The 22,431-nt window shown below is 36.8% G+C and overlaps 1 protein-coding gene across 1 annotated transcript in view; it reads left to right on the top strand.

Moving 5' to 3' along the window:
- Positions 1-1,636: 1,636 nt before the first annotated feature.
- prdm6 (PR domain containing 6) overlaps positions 1,637-22,431 on the top strand; it is a 24,807-nt gene continuing 4,012 nt past the window's right edge. The window contains exons 1-5 of the mRNA XM_016259684.1: positions 1,637-1,663; positions 2,101-2,228; positions 6,447-6,571; positions 15,690-16,035; positions 21,766-21,942. Coding sequence (XP_016115170.1) covers positions 1,637-1,663; positions 2,101-2,228; positions 6,447-6,571; positions 15,690-16,035; positions 21,766-21,942 — 803 coding nt within the window. The remainder of the gene's footprint in view (positions 1,664-2,100; positions 2,229-6,446; positions 6,572-15,689; positions 16,036-21,765; positions 21,943-22,431) is intronic.

Here is a 22,431-nt window from a genome sequence, read left to right as displayed (position 1 = left end):
AATATTTCCAGTTGGTGATGGGAGTAATATTTCGCACTGTAATTTGTCACTGAAGTTATTTTATGCTTCATTTGCGTCTGTGTTGTGAAAGAAAGCATCTCTAACCGTATCAGACGCGAGAGTTTCATCTGAACGCAGAACATGCTGGATCTGAGGAATGTTTTTATGGTTGCTTCGTGTTATTTTAAGGCTTGTTTAGTCTGTACGTCTGACTTCAAGCGCTTATATTACGCATATTGACATCCAGCTCAGCCTGTTATGATATTATTATGATGGGAACACTGTTATGATATTAGAAATGACTGTATTTAACAGACATAGATATCCGTTTCAGCTTTGTTCTGATAGTCGCTGACACAGCAGAGAAAAATCCATAATCATATAAACAGAGCAATTCCATTAGTGCTCGGGGCCTAACAATGAAATAAAGCCTTATAATGGTATTTAGTCAGAATAGCAATATAATTAGGCTACAATACTAAATGCAAACTAAACGTTTGTAAAGCATCCCGTTTATAAAATTCACTTCCAATCTGTTTAATAATAATACAGCATTTGTCTCAGAGTTTGTTCTGCTGTTTATTTACAATATTAATCAGCAGTTTTATTAACCAACGCTGTCATGTTAATCATTTAGCATATAATTAGATCTATGCTATTTGAAAATATGTAGCGCTTTGTTTTTTTATTTTTATTTTACATGATTTGCAATTTTGTCACATTGTCACTCAATGGCTTTTATTTATTTATTTATTAAAAATGTAATCTCTTTAATCAGACATCTCTTTTATAGGAGTGTCCTGACCTAGATAGACCGCAACTTAGCAAAATTTATTTATTTATTTATTCATTCATTCATTAACCTTTATGTTTACATTGATTTATTAACCTTTATTTTACCAGGGAAGTCCTTCTAAAATAAAAAATATCTTGTGCCCTTGCCAATAGCAAAGCAAAATAGCAACAAAAAAAAAATATATATATATACAGTGGGTACGGAAAGTATTCAGACCCCCTTAAATTTTTCACTCTTTGTTATATTGCAGCCATTTGCGAAAATCATTTAAGTTAATTTTTTTTCCTCATTAATGTACACACAGCACCCCATATTGACAGAAAAACACAGAATTGTTGACATTTTTGCCATCCATCCATCCATCCATCCATCTATCATCTATCTCTCTATCTATCATCTATCTATCCATCCATCCATCCATCTATCATCCATACATCCATCCATCCATCTATCATCTATCTATCCATCCATCCATCCATCTATCATCCATACATCCATCTATCTATCTAACCTGTATTTAACCAGGAAAGTCTTTCTGAGATTTTAAAGTTTCCTTTACAAGATAAGCAGCAAAATAAAAGTGCTGAATAAACCCCCCCCGACACACACACACACACACACACACACACACACACACACACACACACACACACACACACACAAAACAGCATTAAAACATTTGATAAGTCCTGAAGCAAAGCATTTCCCAGTCAGGAGCGCAAACTCAGGACATCTTCTGAATATGAACACAAATGATCGTAACGTTTATGATGCACTTAGTGCTTCATATCATTCATGTCGTTGTGTTTAGCATGAGTGTGTAATGAAGTGAATGGCGTTATGAAGACAGAAGACGAAGCGCTGAAGGCCTGAGAGAGTTTGTGGAGTGTGTTAATGCGGCTGCGGTGATAACGAGCGGCTCTGTGTCCTCCAGAGACGTGTTTGCGTGCTCTCTGTGTTTCTGTGACGAAGCGCCGCTGTAATGATTCATCTGGTCTATTAATATGATTAGATTCATATTCCTCCAGTGGTTCATGTGTCATTATCAGTGTTGTTTTGTTTCAATCAGGTACTACTGCAATTTTTATTAATGTTTCCTCTAAGTTTAAAAAAAGTTATTCAAACATTTCAAAACTGGACATTTTGAACGTTCTAAGAACATTCAGAAATAAAGTTTTAACTCTTAAAGGGAACGTTAGCAAAAGAGACTGAAATATCGAGCACTGCAGGTTATCTTTGTTTGGTTATCTTTATATAAAAGCAGAGCACACAAGACGAGTTCTGACTGTGTTCGTCTCTTGCAGATTTACGATCAGGAGGGAACCTTACAGCACTTTATTGACGGGAACGAGCCCAGTAAGTCGAGCTGGATGAGGTACATCCGCTGCGCCAGACACTGTGGAGAGCAGAACATGATGGTGGTGCAGTACAGGTAGAGAAACTCAACTAACTTAACTAAACCAACCCACACCAGCACACAACACCAGACTAACCGTCAGATGTGAGAGAAACCAGGGGACGCATCCTCATTACTCCGCATAATTATGGCATAGAGATATACTGTAGTATAATAAACTCAAAAAATACAGTTATTGCTCTGGTAGGATTATAGTAATTAGCAGTATATACAGTAAAGGAAATTGTATATAAAAATCAGCAAGTGGTGTCTACACACTAAAAACATAACAGACCACAAAGGTCAATTTTTATTTATTTATTTGAAAATATATATATATAAAAGATGAATATAGATGAAAATTCAGGTATCCAGTAGCAACATTAAAACAGACAACAAAGCATGCATAAAAAAGTATAAACATAGAATAAAAAAATAAAAAACAAGAGAGTGCATGTACAGAATAAACATAAGTGCATGAATGGAAATAATAGCGTTAGATGCTGGGTACAAGCATCAAATATACAAATATACAGAGGTGTTTACGATGTGCAAATATGTAATACAATACACTATAAAGACAGTAAGAGTCAAAATACAGGTATTTAAAATGTGTAAAAATTATATATATATATATATATATATATATATATATATATATATATATATATATATATATATATATATATATATTCTGTTTAGTGTGTGGAAAAAACTTGCTGATTTTTGTATGTTAAACCTCCCAAAACCTCTTTATAAAGTAAAAACGCTATAAAAATTGAGTAAATAAAGTTAGTTTTTTCAATTCTAAAAATGCAAAAAGTTTTCAGTTGGTTTTAGTTTATAGTATTTATAACTAGCTGTGTATAAAAACAGTAAACGTCCATGCAATGTCCTTATTTAGTTGAATAAGCGTGTGTCAGCCTGTGTCTGATGATGTTCCACAGAGCTCAGACTGAAGGGGGTTTTAATATTGACCTGATCTTCTTCATGCAAGCCCGTGTTGTAGTGCGGCTCCAGATCATCTGTTATGATTTGCAATATCTCGATGGAATCCTCTTCAAAGCCGCCGGTGATGGATGGAGTCCGAGTTGGCTGTTTGGTTTGCTCTGACGGTAATGTCCGCTGGCATCTCCTGCGCAGGGGGCATCCCACGGCGGCTTCATGACTCACCCAACCACAGCAGTAAATCGCTGTCAGCACGCTTTGATCTGCGCAGATTCGTGCGTGTTTGGGAGGTGACGGCAGGCTTGTAAGAGCCGGTGTTGGTTTACTCGGTCTGAGCGTGTGCAGGACCACCCATCGCTCCCCAAACAGCCTCTTTCAGCGGCCCGCCGACTCATTGAGTCCCACTGCATTCACTGGAGCGCTGCAGTGTTTATGTTGAGCAAAGCCGAGCTGAGAGACGTGTTTTCTCTCTCTCTTTCTCGCTTATGAGATGCTGCTGATTTATGGACTCGGCTCTTGTTTTATTTTCATGTCGCGGTGGAAAGAATTAATAAAATGCACCGATCTCAGCACTTCCACCAGGACCAAAGAGTCAAACGTTTGTAGGTTTTTCTCCTCCGCTCACGCGTCTGTCAGTGAAAGCAGAGGACAGATAGGGTTAGGGTAAGTCCATGCTCGTCTAAAAATAATATGTGACCCTGGAGCACAAAACCAGTCATAAGGGTCAATTTTTTTTGATTTGTACATCATCTGAATAAATAAGCTTTCCATAGATGTATGGTTTGTTAGGATAGGACAATATTTGGCTGACATGCAACTATTTGAAAATCTGGAATTTGAAAAAACCTAAATATTGAGAAAATCAATTAACCAAATGAAGTTCTTAGCCATGCATATTACTAATCAAGAATTAAGTTTTGATATATTTACGGTAGGGAACTTACTAAATATCTTCATGGAACATGATCTTTATTTAATATCCTAATGATTTTTGGCATAAAAGAAAAATTTATAATTTTGACCCATACAATGTATTGTTGGCTATTGCTACAAATATCCCCCAGCGACTTAACACTGCTTTTGTGCTCCAGGGACACATATATGCTATAAAAAAAACAACTTTTTAAATAAAAAAAAATAAAAATAAAATATATTTTTGATAGACCTTTGTGGTCTTTTCGGTGTGCGGACAACTTGTCTTTCCACCCTTGAGATATTCACCCAATATCCCACAGAACCGTTTCACCGTTTGTATCACTCCATTTGCGGTATTTCTCACAGCGAGTGTCAAAGCGGACGCCCAAATCCACTATAATTGTAAAAATAACACTGTTTGTGTGTCAGAATGTAGTTTTAAGAGTTTAGGCGAGTATGTACTTACTTAGACTTCAAGGGCCAGCGCAAACCATCTTTTGGCGTTAAATTAATACTGTCAGGATTTACTAAGACGAATTAGCGCTGAAAAGGCGTAGACAGTTATTTTTGTGCCTGACCTTATTCAATATGCATTTGTAGGAGTTTCCCTTTCAGATGCAAAATTTATGGGAAGAGAGTATTAAAATGAAATGCGCAACATGATTTACTAACATTTGCGCTCATCAAATTAGCGATGTTTGCGCCATTATTTAACCCCTCCAAAAAAGCATGTCTTAAACTATTTTGCGCCTGTGTCGTAAGTACATCACCCGCACCTGATGAATTGCGTTGGTCGATATGTAAATGAGAAGTTGCGTCAGTGTTCTTTAATTTGTGTGTTATCAGTAAATCACAACAGAAATTTCTACACCCATCGGTGCTGTTTTGAAATTGTGCTCTCGTGCTAATTTGCCTTGTTTAGTAAATCTGGCCCCAAATATGCCGTTTGTTAATAAAGATAACATCTATTTGAAAATTAGCTTCGACGGTTTCATAGATGTGAGCTCCAGAGCGTCAGCGGCGTTCAGCGCTCATGAACCTGCGGAGAGAGCAGCCTTTTTACCGCTGGCTCTGATGTCTCTGTAGTGGTTAACATGAGATATATTTTGTTTTGGGTAAATCTAACATGCAGTCTTTGGTCTCTTTAATCTATTATTTGTTCCAGAGCAAATAGTTTTGGCAAAATCTCACCATGTTTATGTAACTTCAATGCTGTGTATCAGAGCGCTGCCTTCGTACTTTTCTGACTGAATTGCCTAGCAACTTTTATAATAGGTATTGTTTGTTAAAATGATTCTTCAACAAATATATAAATAATAGTAGTATTCAATAATAATATTTATTATTGGGAAACGTTCTGTGTATTCATGATGGTGATTTTAGTTACATTGTTTTGCCATTAGATGGCAACAAGAGACTGTTTTTACAAGTTAACATTAGCATAACATTAGACTTTTATATTGAAAAGACTGAAATGCAAGGAAGTCATTTTTACTTTCAACAACAGCTTGTAAGCCACAACCAACAAATGCACAGATCAGCTCTGTCATCAGAAATCACCATTAACAGATGAAAGGATAGTGCGACAAAGATATCGCTTTCCTCAGCAGACATTAAAACTAATGTTTTATTGTGAATATGAGATTGAGCTGAAGAATGAATGCTGTTCACACTCGCTCAGTCCATCTCTCTCTCATAATACTTAACATAATACAGTGAGCTTTTAATACAGTAATACAATAAGCTTTCAATGAAGCAACTCAACGTTCCTCAGATTTGAATCTGTGGCGGAAGGAAGTAGTTCTGCACAAAAGAGGGCTTCTAAAGACACTCTGTTGTTGTTTCTTATGTATATATATACAGTATATATATATATATATATATATATATATATACTGTGTGTATATATGTATGTATATATGTACACATGAAAATGAAGGAATTTATATATTTTAGAATGGATTTACATAGAGTAATTTTATTAAATGCATTTTAAATGTACGTTTTGTTTTATAAACTGTTTATTTAATGTAATTTAACCTTTTTTGTTTTTAGTTTCATAAAGAATACGTCAAACTTGTTGAAAATTAATGATTTGATATATTTGAACATGGATTTACATATTTTATAGTCATTTTATTGAATACATTTTAAACATACACTGCTTTATAAATAGTTGTATTAATGTCATTTAAACTTTTTTTTAATAATTATTATTGTTTTTAGCTTCACCAACATGTCACATGTTCTGGATGAGACTAAATCAAGGATGACGATAAATTCAAGCATGACGATGAATGATTTAAAATTGATAGTGGATTTACATATTTTATAGTCATTGTATAGTCAGATGTCATTTTGTTTTCTAAGCATTGTGTTTGAATGTTTCAGGTCGTGTATCTTCTACCGGGCGTGTGCAGATATTCCTCGTGGAACGGAGCTCCTGGTTTGGTACAACGACAGCTACACGTCTTTCTTCGGGATCCCGCTGCAGTGCGTCGCACAAGACGAAAACTGTAAGAGAAACTCTTCTGCATCAATCTCATCTTAACCATTCACACACTTATTCCCACTACAGACACACTGATGCTTCTTTGTGGAATTATAAGTGTGCTTTCCATGATTTTGTCATCTGTCGCATCAGTGACATTCAGATTCAGATGTTTGTTGTCGCATTTAGTCGCTGCTACATGAACAAATCTCATCCAGAATAGATTTCAGTTTCAGCTTCTTCTTTTTAAGAAGTTCACGCTGGCTCTGCTCAGTTTCGGTGGTTTTGGTAAATGTTTCACCTACATTACAGATGTAGATGTTCTCACAGGAGCTCCGGATAAGATAATGATTTTGATTTCTTAAATGTTCAACTAGTTAGTTTAGAAAATGTAACTACAACATGATTCAAGAAACATTTTCTTAAAAACTTATAAAACCATCTGGTTCGGTAACACTTCGGTAATAGTGTATTATAAAGTTTTTCATAATGTATGTTCTAATACATTTGATCTTTTCATGTATACTTGTAACAAAAGTTAAAATGCATCATAATATTTGAAGGTTTGCTTGTCTTGTGTTTTAATGCACAAACATCAAATATCACACATACAGTATCAGTTCTGCACTGCTTTCTGCTTTTCCATTGCTTTTTTATATAACGTGTTTGACAGAGATGTTTGACCGTAGCATTGCGTCGCGTTTCGCTCATGAAACGGCACCTAAAAGTAAAAACGTCACATGCAAATTAGTAATCTGGCAAAATGGGATGTGCTTGACTTATTAACATTTATTAGATTTATTTGTGTTTTTAAAAGCATGAAAGAGAACTCGCACTGTTTCTGTGCACGCGCTCCGACACAAAACAGTACACGGTCAAGTAAAGTGAACGTTTAGCTTAAGGTGTGTGCCTAAACAGTCAAATAAATGCAAAACTGTGTCAAAATGCGGTGCTTAGTGATCATTCAAATAAACCATTGTTGGTTACGTTTTAAGTGAACATAAACAGTTGAGAATGAAAATACATGTGTTACAGTAAATTGGATCCGTGCAGCTCTTAAAGTGACAGCAGTCTAATATTCCTGCTGCTGTCTGTGTGCTTAATATCAACCAAATAACAAAAGACAAAGAGAAATGCACTCACCGCTGTTGACTGAAGGATGTTTGTAGCTTTAATAAGAAACAAAGCGAGTTTAATTCTTACAGTGAAGACTATTTTACATTTGATTGCAAAGCATGAAAGAGAACTCGCACTGTTTCTGTGCACGCGCTCCGACACAAAACAGTACACGGTCAAGTAAAGTGAACGTTTAGCTTAAGGTGTGTGCCTAAACAGTCAAATAAATGCAAAACTGTGTCAAAATGCGGTGCTTAGTGATCATTCAAATAAACCATTGTTGGTTACGTTTTAAGTGAACATAAACAGTTGAGAATGAAAATACATGTGTTACAGTAAATTGGATCCGTGCAGCTCTTAAAGTGACAGCAGTCTAATATTCCTGCTGCTGTCTGTGTGATTAATATCAACCAAACAACAAAAGACAAAGAGAAATGCACTCACCGCTGTTGACTGAAGGATGTTTGTAGCTTTAATAAGAAACCAAGCGAGTTTATTTCTTACAGTGAAGACTATTTTACATTTGATTATTCAATTTCTGTTGCAGGCGGTTAGTGGAATACTTTAGACTTGCATAAAAATGCACTCATTTCATTTCTATCTTTTTTATTGTATTTGTCCTTTGCATTTTGTTTGTATTGCATTACTGACTGTTTAAGTATTTTTCTTAACTTTTTTTACACTTATATGAGTTACCTTGGTATTCTGCTGTGGTATTGAGAATTATGAAGTTTCGCTAATCTAAAATGTAGATGTTACAGCAAATTTAGGTACAGAAAATGCACTCATTTCATTTCTATCTTTTTTATTGTATTTGTCCTTTGCATTTTGTTTGTATTGCATTACTGACTGTTTAAGTATTTTTCTTAACTTTTTTTACACTTATATGAGTTACCTTGGTATTCTGCTGTGGTATTGAGAATTATGAAGTTTCGCTAATCTAAAAGGTAGATGTCACAGAAAACTTAGGTACAGAAAATATATATATTTGATCTATATCGCTATCTTTAAATAAATCACTCATATAAAGTTTTGGTCATGTGGCCCACTCATAATCATGTTAAATAATCGTGATTACAGTACTGACCATATGCAATATGCCTTATATATATTTGATCTATATCGCTATCTTTAAATAAATCACTCATATAAAGTTTTGGTCATGTGGCCCACTCATAATCATGTTAAATAATCGTGATTACAGTACTGACCATATACAATATGCCGATAATATGGATAACTCACATGTGCTCAGCGTGTGATAGTGATGAGATTACATCAGCAGTGTGCTCATTCTTGAAGCAATATTTTCCTGAATGATGATTAGATTCACTGTTTTGGATCGCCGCATTTAATTTGAGAATGTACATACAGAACGATGTGTCCGGTGTGCAAGAGAGAGTTTCTAGCGCATCTGCAAAGGCGTTTTATTTACTTAGGTGGCGCTGTTGGCCTAATTGTAATAAAATGAAAATAATATACACAAATATCATTAAGATACTTGTGTTTCTGAATAAATAATGCAGTATCAATGTCATAAAATCACGAGTCTGTTTTGAGTTAAAGATAAGCTGTAGCTTACATGAATAAAAATCACAAACATGACACTTGTAAATTAAATAATTTGATATATACAGATTTACGCAGTAATATGTAATACACAGCAAAAAAAGATTCTCTTAGTGTTTGTGTCTTGTGTTCTAGTATAAATATCTAAACATTCTTGAATCAAGATGCATTTATTTGACAAGTAAAATGATTTAAGATATTACGTCTTGTTTTCTTAAAAAAAAAAAGTATTTTGTTTTTGCTTAAAACAAGCAAAAATATCTGCCAATGGGGTAAGAAAATTGGCAGATTAAAAAAAAAAGTATTTTGTTTTTGCTTAAAACAAGCAAAAATATCTGCCAATGGGGCAGGAAAAATCATCTTGTTTAGCCTTTGAATTAAGATAATTTTTCTTACCCCATTGGCAGATATTTTTGCTTGTTTTAAGCAAAAACTAACAACATTTTTCTTTTCTTTTTTACAGAAAACAAGACATAATATCTTGTCATTTTACTTGTAAAAATTTACTTATCTTGATTCAAGAACTTTTAGATATTTATACTAGAAAACAAGACAAAAACACTAAGAGAATAATTTTTTGCAGTGTATATTTTTTCAAATGGATTATGAAAACTTAAACATAATGAGCTCTAAAAGATTTTTAGACGTTTTACAGCTCTTTTGCTTTAGACCATCTATTAATGTTAAATCCACAAATAAAATGTTACGGTTTCAACTGCATCTGTCTGAGAACAAAAATACACAGCAGAGATTGATTTTATTACGGCTATATTTTCAAGGCTTTCAATGTACTCTCATTAAAAAAATAACTTTAATAAAGTTGATTACAAATAAGTGTTTGCTCAAAAACATCAACCAAAATTAAAAATAATTTGTTTATAATTTCTGCACAGGAGAGATTTGGTGTTGTTTCAAAACAAAGGGAAATATATATCGGTATCGGCATTGGCTATCGGCCAAAATTATTTGAAAAATATCGGCATATCGGCAAAAATCTAATATCATGCATCCCTAATTTGAATGAATGGATAAATCAGAAGAATCGCCCAGCTTAGTGTTCATGTATGTTCTCCCAGCGAAGACTGTTCTGGAGGAGAGAGCGAGTCTGACAGTCCAGTGTTTACAGCAGACAGACTTTATGAGTTCAGTCTGCTTACTGTCGTGTTTAGACAGAGCTCTCTACAGTGTGTCATGTGATCTGAGAGATGTGCTGTTGAGAAATACTGTGAGAGAGGAGCTCTTTGCTGATCAGAAGCTGTTTTGACACTGTTTGTCTGTGGAGCTCAGGATTCATGTGTGAGTCTGAATATATGAACACTCAGATCTGCTCAGATGCACATGTAATTAGTGCAGTCAGCGGAGTCCTGAGATACCCTGGCCTGCGGAGCAGAGCTTTCATTTGTGTGTTTCTCCACGTTCAGTCTAATCTCAGGTCTGCGGCTGACGCTCAGCGGTGATCAGACGACTTCTGGAGATTCATGCTTCATGCTGCATCGAATCCGCTGGCGTTATTGAATCAGAGTGCTCTCACATGTCTCGTCTTACAGTCGGCTATTTCAGTGTTTATGTGCACAGCATGCTGTGTGATGATGAATGTGGAATGTGGTTCAGCCTTTCTGAACATAAAGTGTCTTTGAAAGCATCTGAAGACGTTGGTTCCTCGTCCAAGATCTGACTCTATGGCTGATTCTCTAATGTTGTTTAGTCATTTTTAGAATAAATAAACGTGTTACATTTAATACATTTATTTAAAAAAATATACAGTTCCCTTTCAGTCAGTCACGTTCGATGTTACGTCAGCAGTAGGGTTGGGTACCGAAACCCAGTACCAATATGGCACCTATGTAACCGGTATGTACTAGAACCAAATCAGAACGCAGATTTCGGTGCCTCATTTCGGTACCATGCCTGAGCGATCGATTGAAATATTTGTCCTCTGGTTCTCCGAAACGGACGTAAGAAGCATCATCACCGGCACCGCACGTGAAAGATAATTTCCTGACTGAGAAAATGCACGTGAACTCAAGTCGGAAAGCTCTAATAATACAGATCCAACACATCTTTGTAGTAACAAGAGTGTCCATGTTGTTTTCACATTCCGACTTAAAAGCAGAACTCGGGAAACGAGAACATCCGAGGAGCACGTGAATGCAGTAATTACACTTGCTCTGATGGCAGCCGGTAGCCTTCCGTTAACTAAGCTAAACATGCTTAAATTAAAATGCCTAAAGCTAAACCTCCCTTGTATTCACATTTCTAAACCTGTTGTCCAACAAAAGAGAACATTATAACCTTTTTACTCCACAACAACAGTCAAATACTTCCTTTTGTGATCTGATGAGGCTTCTTGTCACAGAACGAGGCATAAAATATGTTCCATAGGCTACTTTAAAAAGAATACATCGATTAGCAATGGATTATCAATATACTTAATTATTATGAAAATACCAGAGATGGCTTGAATAACACAGATAAACTATATTGTCGCAGTCGAGTGTTTATTGTCTTTGTTTTATCATTCAAAACATTTATATCTTCGGTTTACTCAGTTACAGCTATAACAGATGTCTTTGTGCATATAAGGGATTTCCTGGAGGGTCGTGAGTTCTGCTTGAGCAGTCACTGAAGATAGTGTTACAGAACAATGGTTCTGCGAGTGTTGGTGTTACGGCTCGTCAGCGGGGGTTGCTGGTCCAGTGCTGCTGCTTTTTTACCAATTTGGACGGCGTGCTGCAGATCATCTAACTGCAGTCGCAATGCGACCTCCCCTGTACGCTTCACCACTTAAATCTAAAAGAGCAAGATCTAAAAGATCTCCACGAGTGACGCGGCGTCTTTTTAAAAATGGCCTTCCACTCGTGTGTTTCTGGATGCGGTCGCTTCCTGGCTCTATCTGATGGTCACGATCGCTGCATCTCATGCCTGGGCTTTGAGCACGCTGAGGCAGCGCTCGTGGGAGATTCATGTTCTCATTGCGAAACGAGGGGGAAATTCATGTTCTCTTGCTATGCCCCGATCAATTTCCTCTTGTCTCACAGCAGCAGAGGAGTTCTTCGGCGTATGGTCAAGGCGATCTGAGGATTACAGTGAGGGCTTCCCTGCCGAGTGCATCTCCGCGGGCCCCCTCACTCCTCCAGCACATCGCACCCTGTGGTATTCCGTGATGAGACTGCTGAGCCCCCGGAGGTGGGGCCTAACGTCTCGTTCGGAGCTCCGGCAGATGACAGGATGTCCATCACTGAGCGCTCGAGGCTGGATGATTGGTTCCTGGGGGTGCCGCACGTCAATCCTCAGCGTCCACCTCCGGTCTAAAAGAGCAAGATCTAAAAGATCTCCACGAGTGACGCGGCGTCTTTTTAAAAATGGCCTTCCACTCGTGTGTTTCTGGATGCGGTCGCTTCCTGGCTCTATCTGATGGTCACGATCGCTGCATCTCATGCCTGGGCTTTGAGCACGCTGAGGCAGCGCTCGTGGGAGATTCATGTTCTCATTGCGAAACGAGGGGGAAATTCATGTTCTCTTGCTATGCCCCGATCAATTTCCTCTTGTCTCACAGCAGCAGAGGAGTTCTTCGGCGTATGGTCAAGGCGATCTGAGGATTACAGTGAGGGCTTCCCTGCCGAGTGCATCTCCGCGGGCCCCCTCACTCCTCCAGCACATCGCACCCTGTGGTATTCCGTGATGAGACTGCTGAGCCCCCGGAGGTGGGGCCTAACGTCTCGTTCGGAGCTCCGGCAGATGACAGGATGTCCATCACTGAGCGCTCGAGGCTGGATGATTGGTTCCTGGGGGTCAATCCTCAGCGTCCACCTCCGGTTCTATTCTGCCTGAAACAGAGCTAGTGCCTCTTCCTTCCTCACTACCCTCGACGGCGGGCGGCTAAGGGGTATGTGGGGCGCGCTATTGCAATGCAGCTTTGCCCGCAGAGCACTGCTGCCTGGTGGGGTAATCCATGCCTCCCGTCCAAAGCTTGTAAGTTCTCGTCCGCTCTAACAGCCAAGGCTTACAGAGCTGCTGGACAGGCTGCCTCCGCCCTGCACGCCATAGCCCTCCTGCAAGTCTACCAGGCCAAGGCATTGAAGCAGCTGCACAAGGGTAGTTCTGACCCGGGTGTGATGCAGGAGCTGTGTACTGTGACAGACCTTGCCCTACAGGCGACAAAAGTCACAGCGTGGTCCCTGGGTCAGACGATGTCCACCTTGGTGTTCCAGGAATGCAACCTTTGGCTGAACCTGGCAGATATGAGGGAGTCCAGCAAACACTGCTTCCTGGACTCCCTGATCTCCCAGGCAGCAATAGTAGCGTTTTCATAGGGATCCCAGTTCGTCAGTCACTGCTGACGTAACGTCGAATGTGACTGACTGAAAGGGAATGTCTCAGTTACGTATGTAGGAGGGAATGGAGACGTTACGTCCCGTCGCCACAGTTGCTGTACCACCGCTGTACGGCTGAGGCACACCGTCTCGGCTCCTCAGCGAAAAACTGAATGTGTGACTGCATGCGCTCTCCTTATATACCTGCGCTGCTGGGCGGGCTGCACGATGCAAAGCTCGCACGCCAACGTTCATTGGCTCGTTTTGTTAACACTCAAAGATGATTGGCCTCTCTGCCGAGATCCCAATTCGTCAGTCAATGCTGACGTAACGTCTGCGTTCCCTCCTTCAGTTCCCTACATCAGTATGAGGTCCTGCCCTCCGGGCTGTCCCTGTTGCCCCGTGTCTTCACGTAAGCTACGGAGGTACCCCTTGTTCCCTTGAGAGAACAGAGCATTCGCGTCTCGGTTACGTATGTAACCCTCGTTCCCTGAAGGAGGGAACGGAGACGTCACGTCCCGTCGCCACAGCTCCTGTACCACCGCTGAGCGGCCGGGTCACTGGCTCGGCTCCTCAGCGAAAACCTGAATATGCGCTGCACCTGCTGCCTACTTATGCTCACGCTGTGATCAGCAGCAGCTGGATGCAATAATCGCATGCCAATGTGCATTGGCTCGTTTAGTTTACACTCGAAGTAGATTGGTCCCTCTAAGCGAGATCCCAATTTCGTCGGTCCTCCGACGTGAGGGTTACCATACGTAACCGAGATGTTCTTTTGAACTTTCTATTTATCTGTGAATCCTGAAAAATAAAATGCATGACGGTTTCCACAAAAATATTGTTCAGCACAACTGTTTTCAACATTGATAATAATCAGAAATGTTTCTTGAGCAGCAAATCAGCATATTAGAATGATTTATGAAGATCATGTGACACTGAAGACTGGAGTAATGATGCTGAAAATACAGCTTTGATCACAGAAATAAATTACAGTTTAGCAGATATTCACATAGAAAACAGATATTTTAAATCACAATAATATTTCAAAATGTTTACTATATTTTTGATCAAGTAAATGCAGCCTTGGTGAGCAGAAGAGACTCCTTTCAAAAGCATGGGGGAAAAACCCTTCTGAACAGTAGTGTATATAAATGAGTGTAATTGATCAATGACTCTTTGTATAGATGGTCAGATTTTGAATACCCAGCTTTTAGTTGATTCTGATAACTAAACTGATAACGTCGTCACAATTGTATACACGATGGCTTTTTTCTTTCTTGAGGCGGTTTGGCGTCATGCCACCTTTGTTTCCAGGCGGAACGTTAAAGAGCGCGACACACACATCTCCCGGAAATCCTGTATAATTCAACCAATCCGATGACGACTTCGAAACTCCTGAAGTGCTTCCAGTTTTGTGTGCCAACGGTCCGTGGGCATGACGTCTGAGGCTGAGACTACTTGGCAGCTAACTGAGATAGTTGCTTTTTATAGTTAATATTTTTATAAAATATTTGATAAATTAAATCAAAATATATTTGTAATATTTTATTTTATTTTTGTTAATATTTATATTATTTTAAGTAATAAAAATGTTATCTGTTTGAGTCAGACGTTCTGCTTGTGTTTCTGTGGCAGTAAAATATTTTATAAATTTGAAAAGTATATATATACAGTATATATATATATATATATATATATATATATACACACACTATATATACTTTTTTGGAGCACAAAAGCAGTCATAAGTAGCACAGGTATATTTGTAGCAATAGCCAACAATAGATTGTAAGGGGCAAAATTATCGATTTTTTATACCAAAAATCATTAGGATATTAAGTAAAGATGTTCCATGAAGATATTTAGTAAATGTCCTACCGTAAATATATCAAAACTTAATGTTTGATTAGTAATATGCATTGCTAAGAACTTCATTTGAACAACTTTAAATATTATTTTCTCAATATTTAGATTTTTTTGCACCCTCAGATTCCAGATTTTCAAATATTGTTCTATCCTAACAAATCATACATCAATGTAAATTTTGTTAAATAAAATTTTATTTGGGTTCACATTTGTATTATTTGGAGTAACAGAGTGTTTCTGAGCTTGACTCAGATGTTCTGCTGCTGTTTCTGTTGTCAGTGAACGTGCCGTCTACTGTCATCGAGGCAATGTCGCGCCAGGACTCGCTCCAGCCCTTCAGCAAGAGCCCCAAACCCTCGTCTTCCTCGCTGCTGCTGCCGCGCTCCATGGTCTTCCCTCAGTCGCCCTGCTCTCGGAGCTTCTCTCTGCTGGACAAGAGTCACGCCGAGTCCAGCCTTAGCCAGATGAGCGTGAAGAACCAGCGTGTGCTGGCCAGCCCGACCTCCACCAGCCAGCTGAGCTCTGATTTCAGCGACTGGCATCTGTGGAAGTGCGGCCAGTGCTACAAGACCTTCACGCAGAGGATCCTGCTGCAGATGCACGTGTGCACGCAGAACCCCGACAGGTACGAGCGCACGCTGATTTCTACAGCGCTTTACATTTTACATTTAGTCATTTAGCAGATGCTTTTATCCAAAGCGACTTACAAATGAGGAAGCAATCAAAATCAACAAAAGAGCAATGATATGCAAGTGCTATAACAAGTCTCAGTTAGCTTAACACAGTACACATAGCGTTTTTTCAAATTATATAATAAATAAAAAGAAAACAGACAGAATAGAAAAAGAATAGAAGCAAGCTAGTGTTAGAGACCTATTTTTTTTGTTGCTTTTTGTTAATTGTATAATAAATAAAAAGAAAACAAATAGATAGAATACTAAATGATTAGAGAAGCTAGTCTTAGTTTTCTTTTAAAGAACAGAATTAGAATAGAGAGTGCTAGAGTTAGAGGGTCGAATAAAGATGGAAGAGATGTGTTTTTAGCCGATTCTTGAAGATGGCCAAGGACTCAGCTGCTCGGATGGAGTTGGGCAGGTCACTGTTAATTTAAAACGCTTTAAACATTATATATATTATACTTTATATATTTGACCCTCTAACTCTCTATTTTAATTATATTATGCACTCTCTATTCGTTTTCTAACTGCTTGTTTTTCTTAAAAAAAACAACAACTCTAACACTAGCTACATATATATATATATATATATATAGAGTCTATAAGTATAGCCCGTGATTTACTCACCCTCAAGGCATCCTAGGTGTATATAACTGCCTGAAATAAGGCAGGCGAAATCTCTTAATATTTTTAAATCTTGCTTTAAAACTCATTTCTTTAGGGTAGCTTTTACTTTAATTTTTATATAAATTTTATATTATTCTTATTTTTAAGTGTTTTGAATGCATGTTTCCTTTTTTGCTTATTTTATAATTTTTATATGGTGTATACGCTATAGAAAAAAACGATTATTATTATTCTTTCAGATGAATCCAATCGGAGTTATATTAAAAATGGTCCTTGCTCTTCCAAGCTTTAGAGGCGGGTGTTTTTTTCAACAGTCCAAAAGTAGTCAAATAAAGCGCATCCATCCGTAATAAAACATGCCTCGCACGGCTCCGGGGGGTGAAAAAAGGCCTCCTGTAGCGAATCGATGCGTTTTTGTAAGAAAAATATCCATATTTAAAACATTATAAACACTTTTCTCTCACTTCCGCTAACTGTCATACGCAGAAGCTGTCATTTTTGGTTGAACTAACCCTTTAATGTTGCAAAATTCATCAATAATGAAAATAATTCTATTGCATCAGCTCTGCAGAAGACAATAGAGTCGTTATTCACATCAGTTCAGATTCAATTAAGTTCAGAAACAGTGTCGATGTTGCGAAGTTCATCAATTATAAAAATGTGATTCTTCAATTCTTAATTCAGAATTCTAATTCAGTTTTAAAACAGCTCTACTGAACACAAGTGTCATAGTTCAGCTCAATCCAGTTCATCGCTGATTCAGTTCAATAAGTCAGTTTTGCTAAATGAAATGAATTATAAAACAAATTCAGTTCTTAGATTCTTAATTTGAAACTTGATCCTTAACTCTAATCTTCTAATCCTCTTAAGCTCTACAGAAGACATAAGTGTCATAATTAAATTCAATTCCATGTTGATTCAATTCAGTTCAATAACAGAGTCAGTGCTGCAAAATTGATCATTTATAAAAGAAATTAAATTCTTCTATTCTAAATCTGAAATTCAGTTGTCAACTATAAAGCAGCTCTACAGAAGACAAAAGGGTAAAAATTCAGCTCATAAATAATAAATAATATTCATAAATGATAACAAATGTGATTCTTCAATTCTGAATTCAAATTCAGTTATAAAGCAGCTCTACAGAACACAAGTGTCAGTTCAACTCAATCAAGTCAATTTTACAAAATTATTACAAAATTAATTATAAAACAAATTCTTTGATTCTTAATTTAAAACTTGAGTCTTAACTATAAGTAGCTCTACAGAAGTGTCGTAATTCAATTCAGTTCCATGTTGATTCAGTTCAGTTCAATAACAGATTCAGTGCTGCAAAATTGATGTTATAAAATAAATTCAATTCTTCGATTCTAAATTTGAAATTCAGTTGTCAGCTATAAAGCATCTCTACAGAAGACAAAAGTGTCATAATTCAGCTCAATTCAGTTCAGCGTTAATTCAGTTCTATGACAGTGTCGATGTTGCAAAGTTCATAAATTCTGAAACAAATCCAGTTCTTTGATTCTTAGTTTAAAATTTGATTCTTAACTGGTGTAAATTGTGTCTTTAATGTACTATTACAGTTTTTATTAATATTTTGAAACAATCTTTATTTTTATATTTTGTTTTCATTGTAATTTTAGTGAAAGGTTTAGTCATTTTGTTGTGTTTTTGTCATTTTTAGCAGTTTTTCGTATTTATTAATTAATTAATTAATCAATTGTGTTTTTTAGTTTTTTAACCATTTTTTACTGTTTTAATTATAAATTCAGTTGTAATTTTAGATAATTATAATTACTCTGTTCTTAGCCATAAAGCAGCTTTATAGAAGACAAAAGTGTCATAATTCCGTTCATTTCAGATTCAATTTAGTTCTGTAACCATGTCGATGTTGCAAAGTTCAATTTTAAAACAAATTAAATTCCTAATTTGAAATTTGATTCTTAAGCCGTCTTATTTTAGTATCAGTGAGATATTTTAGTTTTCTATTAATATTTTGAATCTTTTTTATTTTTATATTTTCTGTTTCCATTTAAATTTTAAAGTTGTAGTATTTTTGTTTTGATTTTGTCACTTTTATTAGTTATATATAAGTTTTATTAATTTTTATTTTTAGTTATTTTAGTACATCAAGTTAAACTAAATAAAAATTAGAAATATTTTCATTGAATAGCTGAAAATAGAAATATTTTTATATTTTATTTTATTTTAACGCTTATTTTATTTCAAGTGACATATATAAATAGTTTTAATTTTAGTGTCAGTTTTACTTTCAGTTAACTGTAAAAAACCTGTTCTTAAGTATAAAGCAGCTCTATAGAAGACAAACATACGCTTCGTCTATGTTGCAAAATTCATCAATTATAAACAAATTTGATCCTTAATTCAAAATCTTCAGCTATGAAGCAGCTCTACAGAAGACAACAGAGTCATGATAATTCAGTTCAAGTTCAGGTCTGATCTGATAGAGTCAGTGCAGTTAAATATTACAGTCTTTCAGACTTTGTAGAGTCAGTAAACGAGCGTCTGGAGTTCTGATGATTCAGATCCGTTCAGACGCGTATCTCTGTGAATCTGAGCATCATGATGGGATTCGTTCTGAGATTGTCACGTCTGATGAAGACATTTCTCCAGAATGCTCCTGAGATGATTTGGCCTCACAAAGCGAGAGTGTAGCATCTCTAAACCTAATTAAACACGGCCGAGCATGTATTGGAAAATTTTTGCTTAGCTCTATTTTCCGGGCTGCGTTCAGTTCTATAAATCAGCTGCTGCATCACAAAGAAATCCCCAGTCCAGAGGTGATGCAGAGGAAAACAGATGCCACTTATTCAATAAACTAATATTCATACAGAAGAAAAATGTTTGCGGGATGAAGTCGATGTGAGGCTTTGTCGATACTCAACTTTATGACCCTGAGGCGCAGATAAAATTTAGCTGAACGAGGCAATCTGAGACGCCGCGTGAATCTGTGGAAAATGATCTCGTGGATGCTTTATGGCCTTTGGCTTATACATATTTATTGATGTTTAGTTTATATGTAGATTTGAGCTGGATAAATCACGGCATCATTGCGCTGCCGTGTTCTGCTGATGCGCAGGTGTTTTTCTTGTTTTTGTTTGCTCACATCAATCTCAGCGATGACACGTTTCATTAACGAGTAAAGAGCCATTCATTACCATATCGAGCAGAGTAAATATTCTCCTGCTGTAAGACATTCGAGGAGCCGCTTTCACTCTGAAGCGGTGCTGAAGGTGGGTTTGGAAGCGGCTGGTGGAGGTCCACAGGGTTATTTATGTCCGTCCCGCTCCGGCCGCTGCAGCAATAAACAATAAGCAGACATTAATCAGGCGTGCTGCTGTAGTTAAAGCACCGCACACATTCATCATCTGAAGATATTCAGCAGCTCTGCGTCTGCAGACAGAAAAACTTCAGTCACTCGCTCAGCTTCATCAGGAAACACTGACATCTGTGCTGGAACACTTCATATATAGACTATAGCGTGTGTGTGTTTTATATATAGACATATACAAACATTCAAGAAACCATATTTTCCACCTCACAGCATTATTTCATGTATTATATATATGTGTGTGTGTGTGTGTGACCCTGGACCACAAAACCAGTCATAAGGGTCACTTTTTTAAATTGAGATTTATACATAATACAATAAATAATCTTTCCATTGATGTATGGTTTGTTAGGATCGGACAATATTTGGCTGAGATGCAACTATTAGAAAATCTGGAATCTGAGGGTGCAAAAAAATCTAAATATTGAGAAAATCATCTTTAAAGTTGTTCAAATGAAGTTCTTAGCAATGCATATTACTAATCAAACATTAAGTTTTGATATATTTACGGTAGAAAATTTACAAGAGATCTTCATGGAACATGATCTTTACTTAATATCCTAATGATTTTTGGCATAAAAGAGAAATGTATAATTGTGACCCATACAATGTATTGTTGGCTATTGCTACAAATATCCTCCAGCGACTTAACACTGCTTTTGTGCTGCAGGGACACATATATATATATATAATTTTATTCGAATTTTTAAGATGTATACAGTATGTACACATGTACTAAATGTTTTTTCTTAAAAAAAGGTATTTGTGTAAAATGTATATATATATAAAATGAAATACATGAAATGATGCAGTGAGGTGGAACAATATTTCTTTGTATGTAAAATATATTTATAAAATGTATATAAGATAACGTATATATATCTCTGATAATTTAAGAAATGTTAACATATTTAGAATTTTAAATTTTTTTTTGTTTGTCAAAAACTATTTTTTTATTTTTTAATAATTGTATTTTAGGAGTATACTCTCCTCATTGTTTTTGTATTTCTGATTATATTTTCTTCGTAATATTTTTTCAAAGCAGAGTTTGAAGCGAGTAAAAGAGAAACCTGATGAAACACTGTTCAAGACTGTAAGAGAAACTTTCTTCTTTCAGACGAATCCAGTCGGAGTTATATTAAAAATGGTCTTTGATCTTTCAAGCTGTTTAATGGCACTCAGCGGGTGTTGCATTGCTTCAGTCCAAAATAAGTTAAATAAAGTGTACAACAGTGAGCGCAAGCTAGATTAAATTGATTATTACGTTTTAAATATGGTTATTTTTCTGACAAAAACGCATCGATTCGCTACAGGAGGCCTTTGTTCACCCTCCGGAGCCGTGTGAGACACTTTTTATTACGGATGGGCGCTTTTTATTTAACTTCTTTTGGACTGATGCATGCAACACCCGCTGACTGCCATTAAACAGCTTGAAAGATCAAAGCCATTTTTAATATAACTCCGACTGGATTCATCTGAAAGAAGGAAGTCATATACACCTAGGATGCCTCGGGGGTGGGTAAATAATGGGCTAATTTTCATTTTTGGTTGAACTAACCCTTTCGGTCTGATTCTGTGCGTGTGATCTTCTCCTTCAAGCAAATAAATAAGGAGGCTGCTGTTTGGCTTGAATCGTCAGCTCATCTGATGCTCTCTGAGACGGTGCAGGTCTGGTGTTATTGATGGACGCTCTGTGTTTCAGGCCGTATCAGTGTGGACACTGCTCGCAGTCGTTCTCGCAGCCGTCGGAGCTGCGCAATCACGTGGTCACGCACTCCAGCGACCGGCCCTTCAAGTGCGGCTACTGCGGCCGAGCCTTCGCCGGAGCCACCACCCTCAACAACCACATCCGCACGCACACCGGGGAGAAGCCTTTCAAGTAAGTAACAGTGAGTACCATCCATTCCTACAACACGATCCGTCTGTTTCACAAGAATATTTGCATCCATTTCTGTACACTTCAGTTTCTCCAACAAGCACGAGTCATGCTTTCAAGCTCTCAATTTTGAATAATTTTTATTTTAACACATATATACACACACACATTTTTAAAGCAATATATGTATTTTAAATATTAGTTTTCATATAATATATATGTTAAAGAAGTTTTCATGTAACATGTGTATATAAAATTATTTATATTTTCAATCTATTAATTTTCTATATTTTTATTTTTAAAAATATACTTTATATCAAATTGTTTAGAGTTTACGGTTTTTTGTTGTTGTTATTTATATATATATATATATATATATATATATATATGTGACCCTGGAGCACAACACCAGTCATAAGGGTCTTTTTTTAAATTGAGATTTATGCATCATCTGAAAGCTGAATAAATAATCTTTCCATTGATGTATGGTTT

Source organism: Sinocyclocheilus grahami, unplaced genomic scaffold (assembly GCF_001515645.1).
Source record: "Sinocyclocheilus grahami isolate Dianchi unplaced genomic scaffold, SAMN03320097.WGS_v1.1 scaffold1904.1, whole genome shotgun sequence".
Taxonomy (NCBI): Eukaryota; Metazoa; Chordata; class Actinopteri; order Cypriniformes; family Cyprinidae; genus Sinocyclocheilus; species Sinocyclocheilus grahami.
Note: the sequence above shows the minus strand (reverse complement) of the source record. Positions and strands in the feature narration are given on the sequence as shown.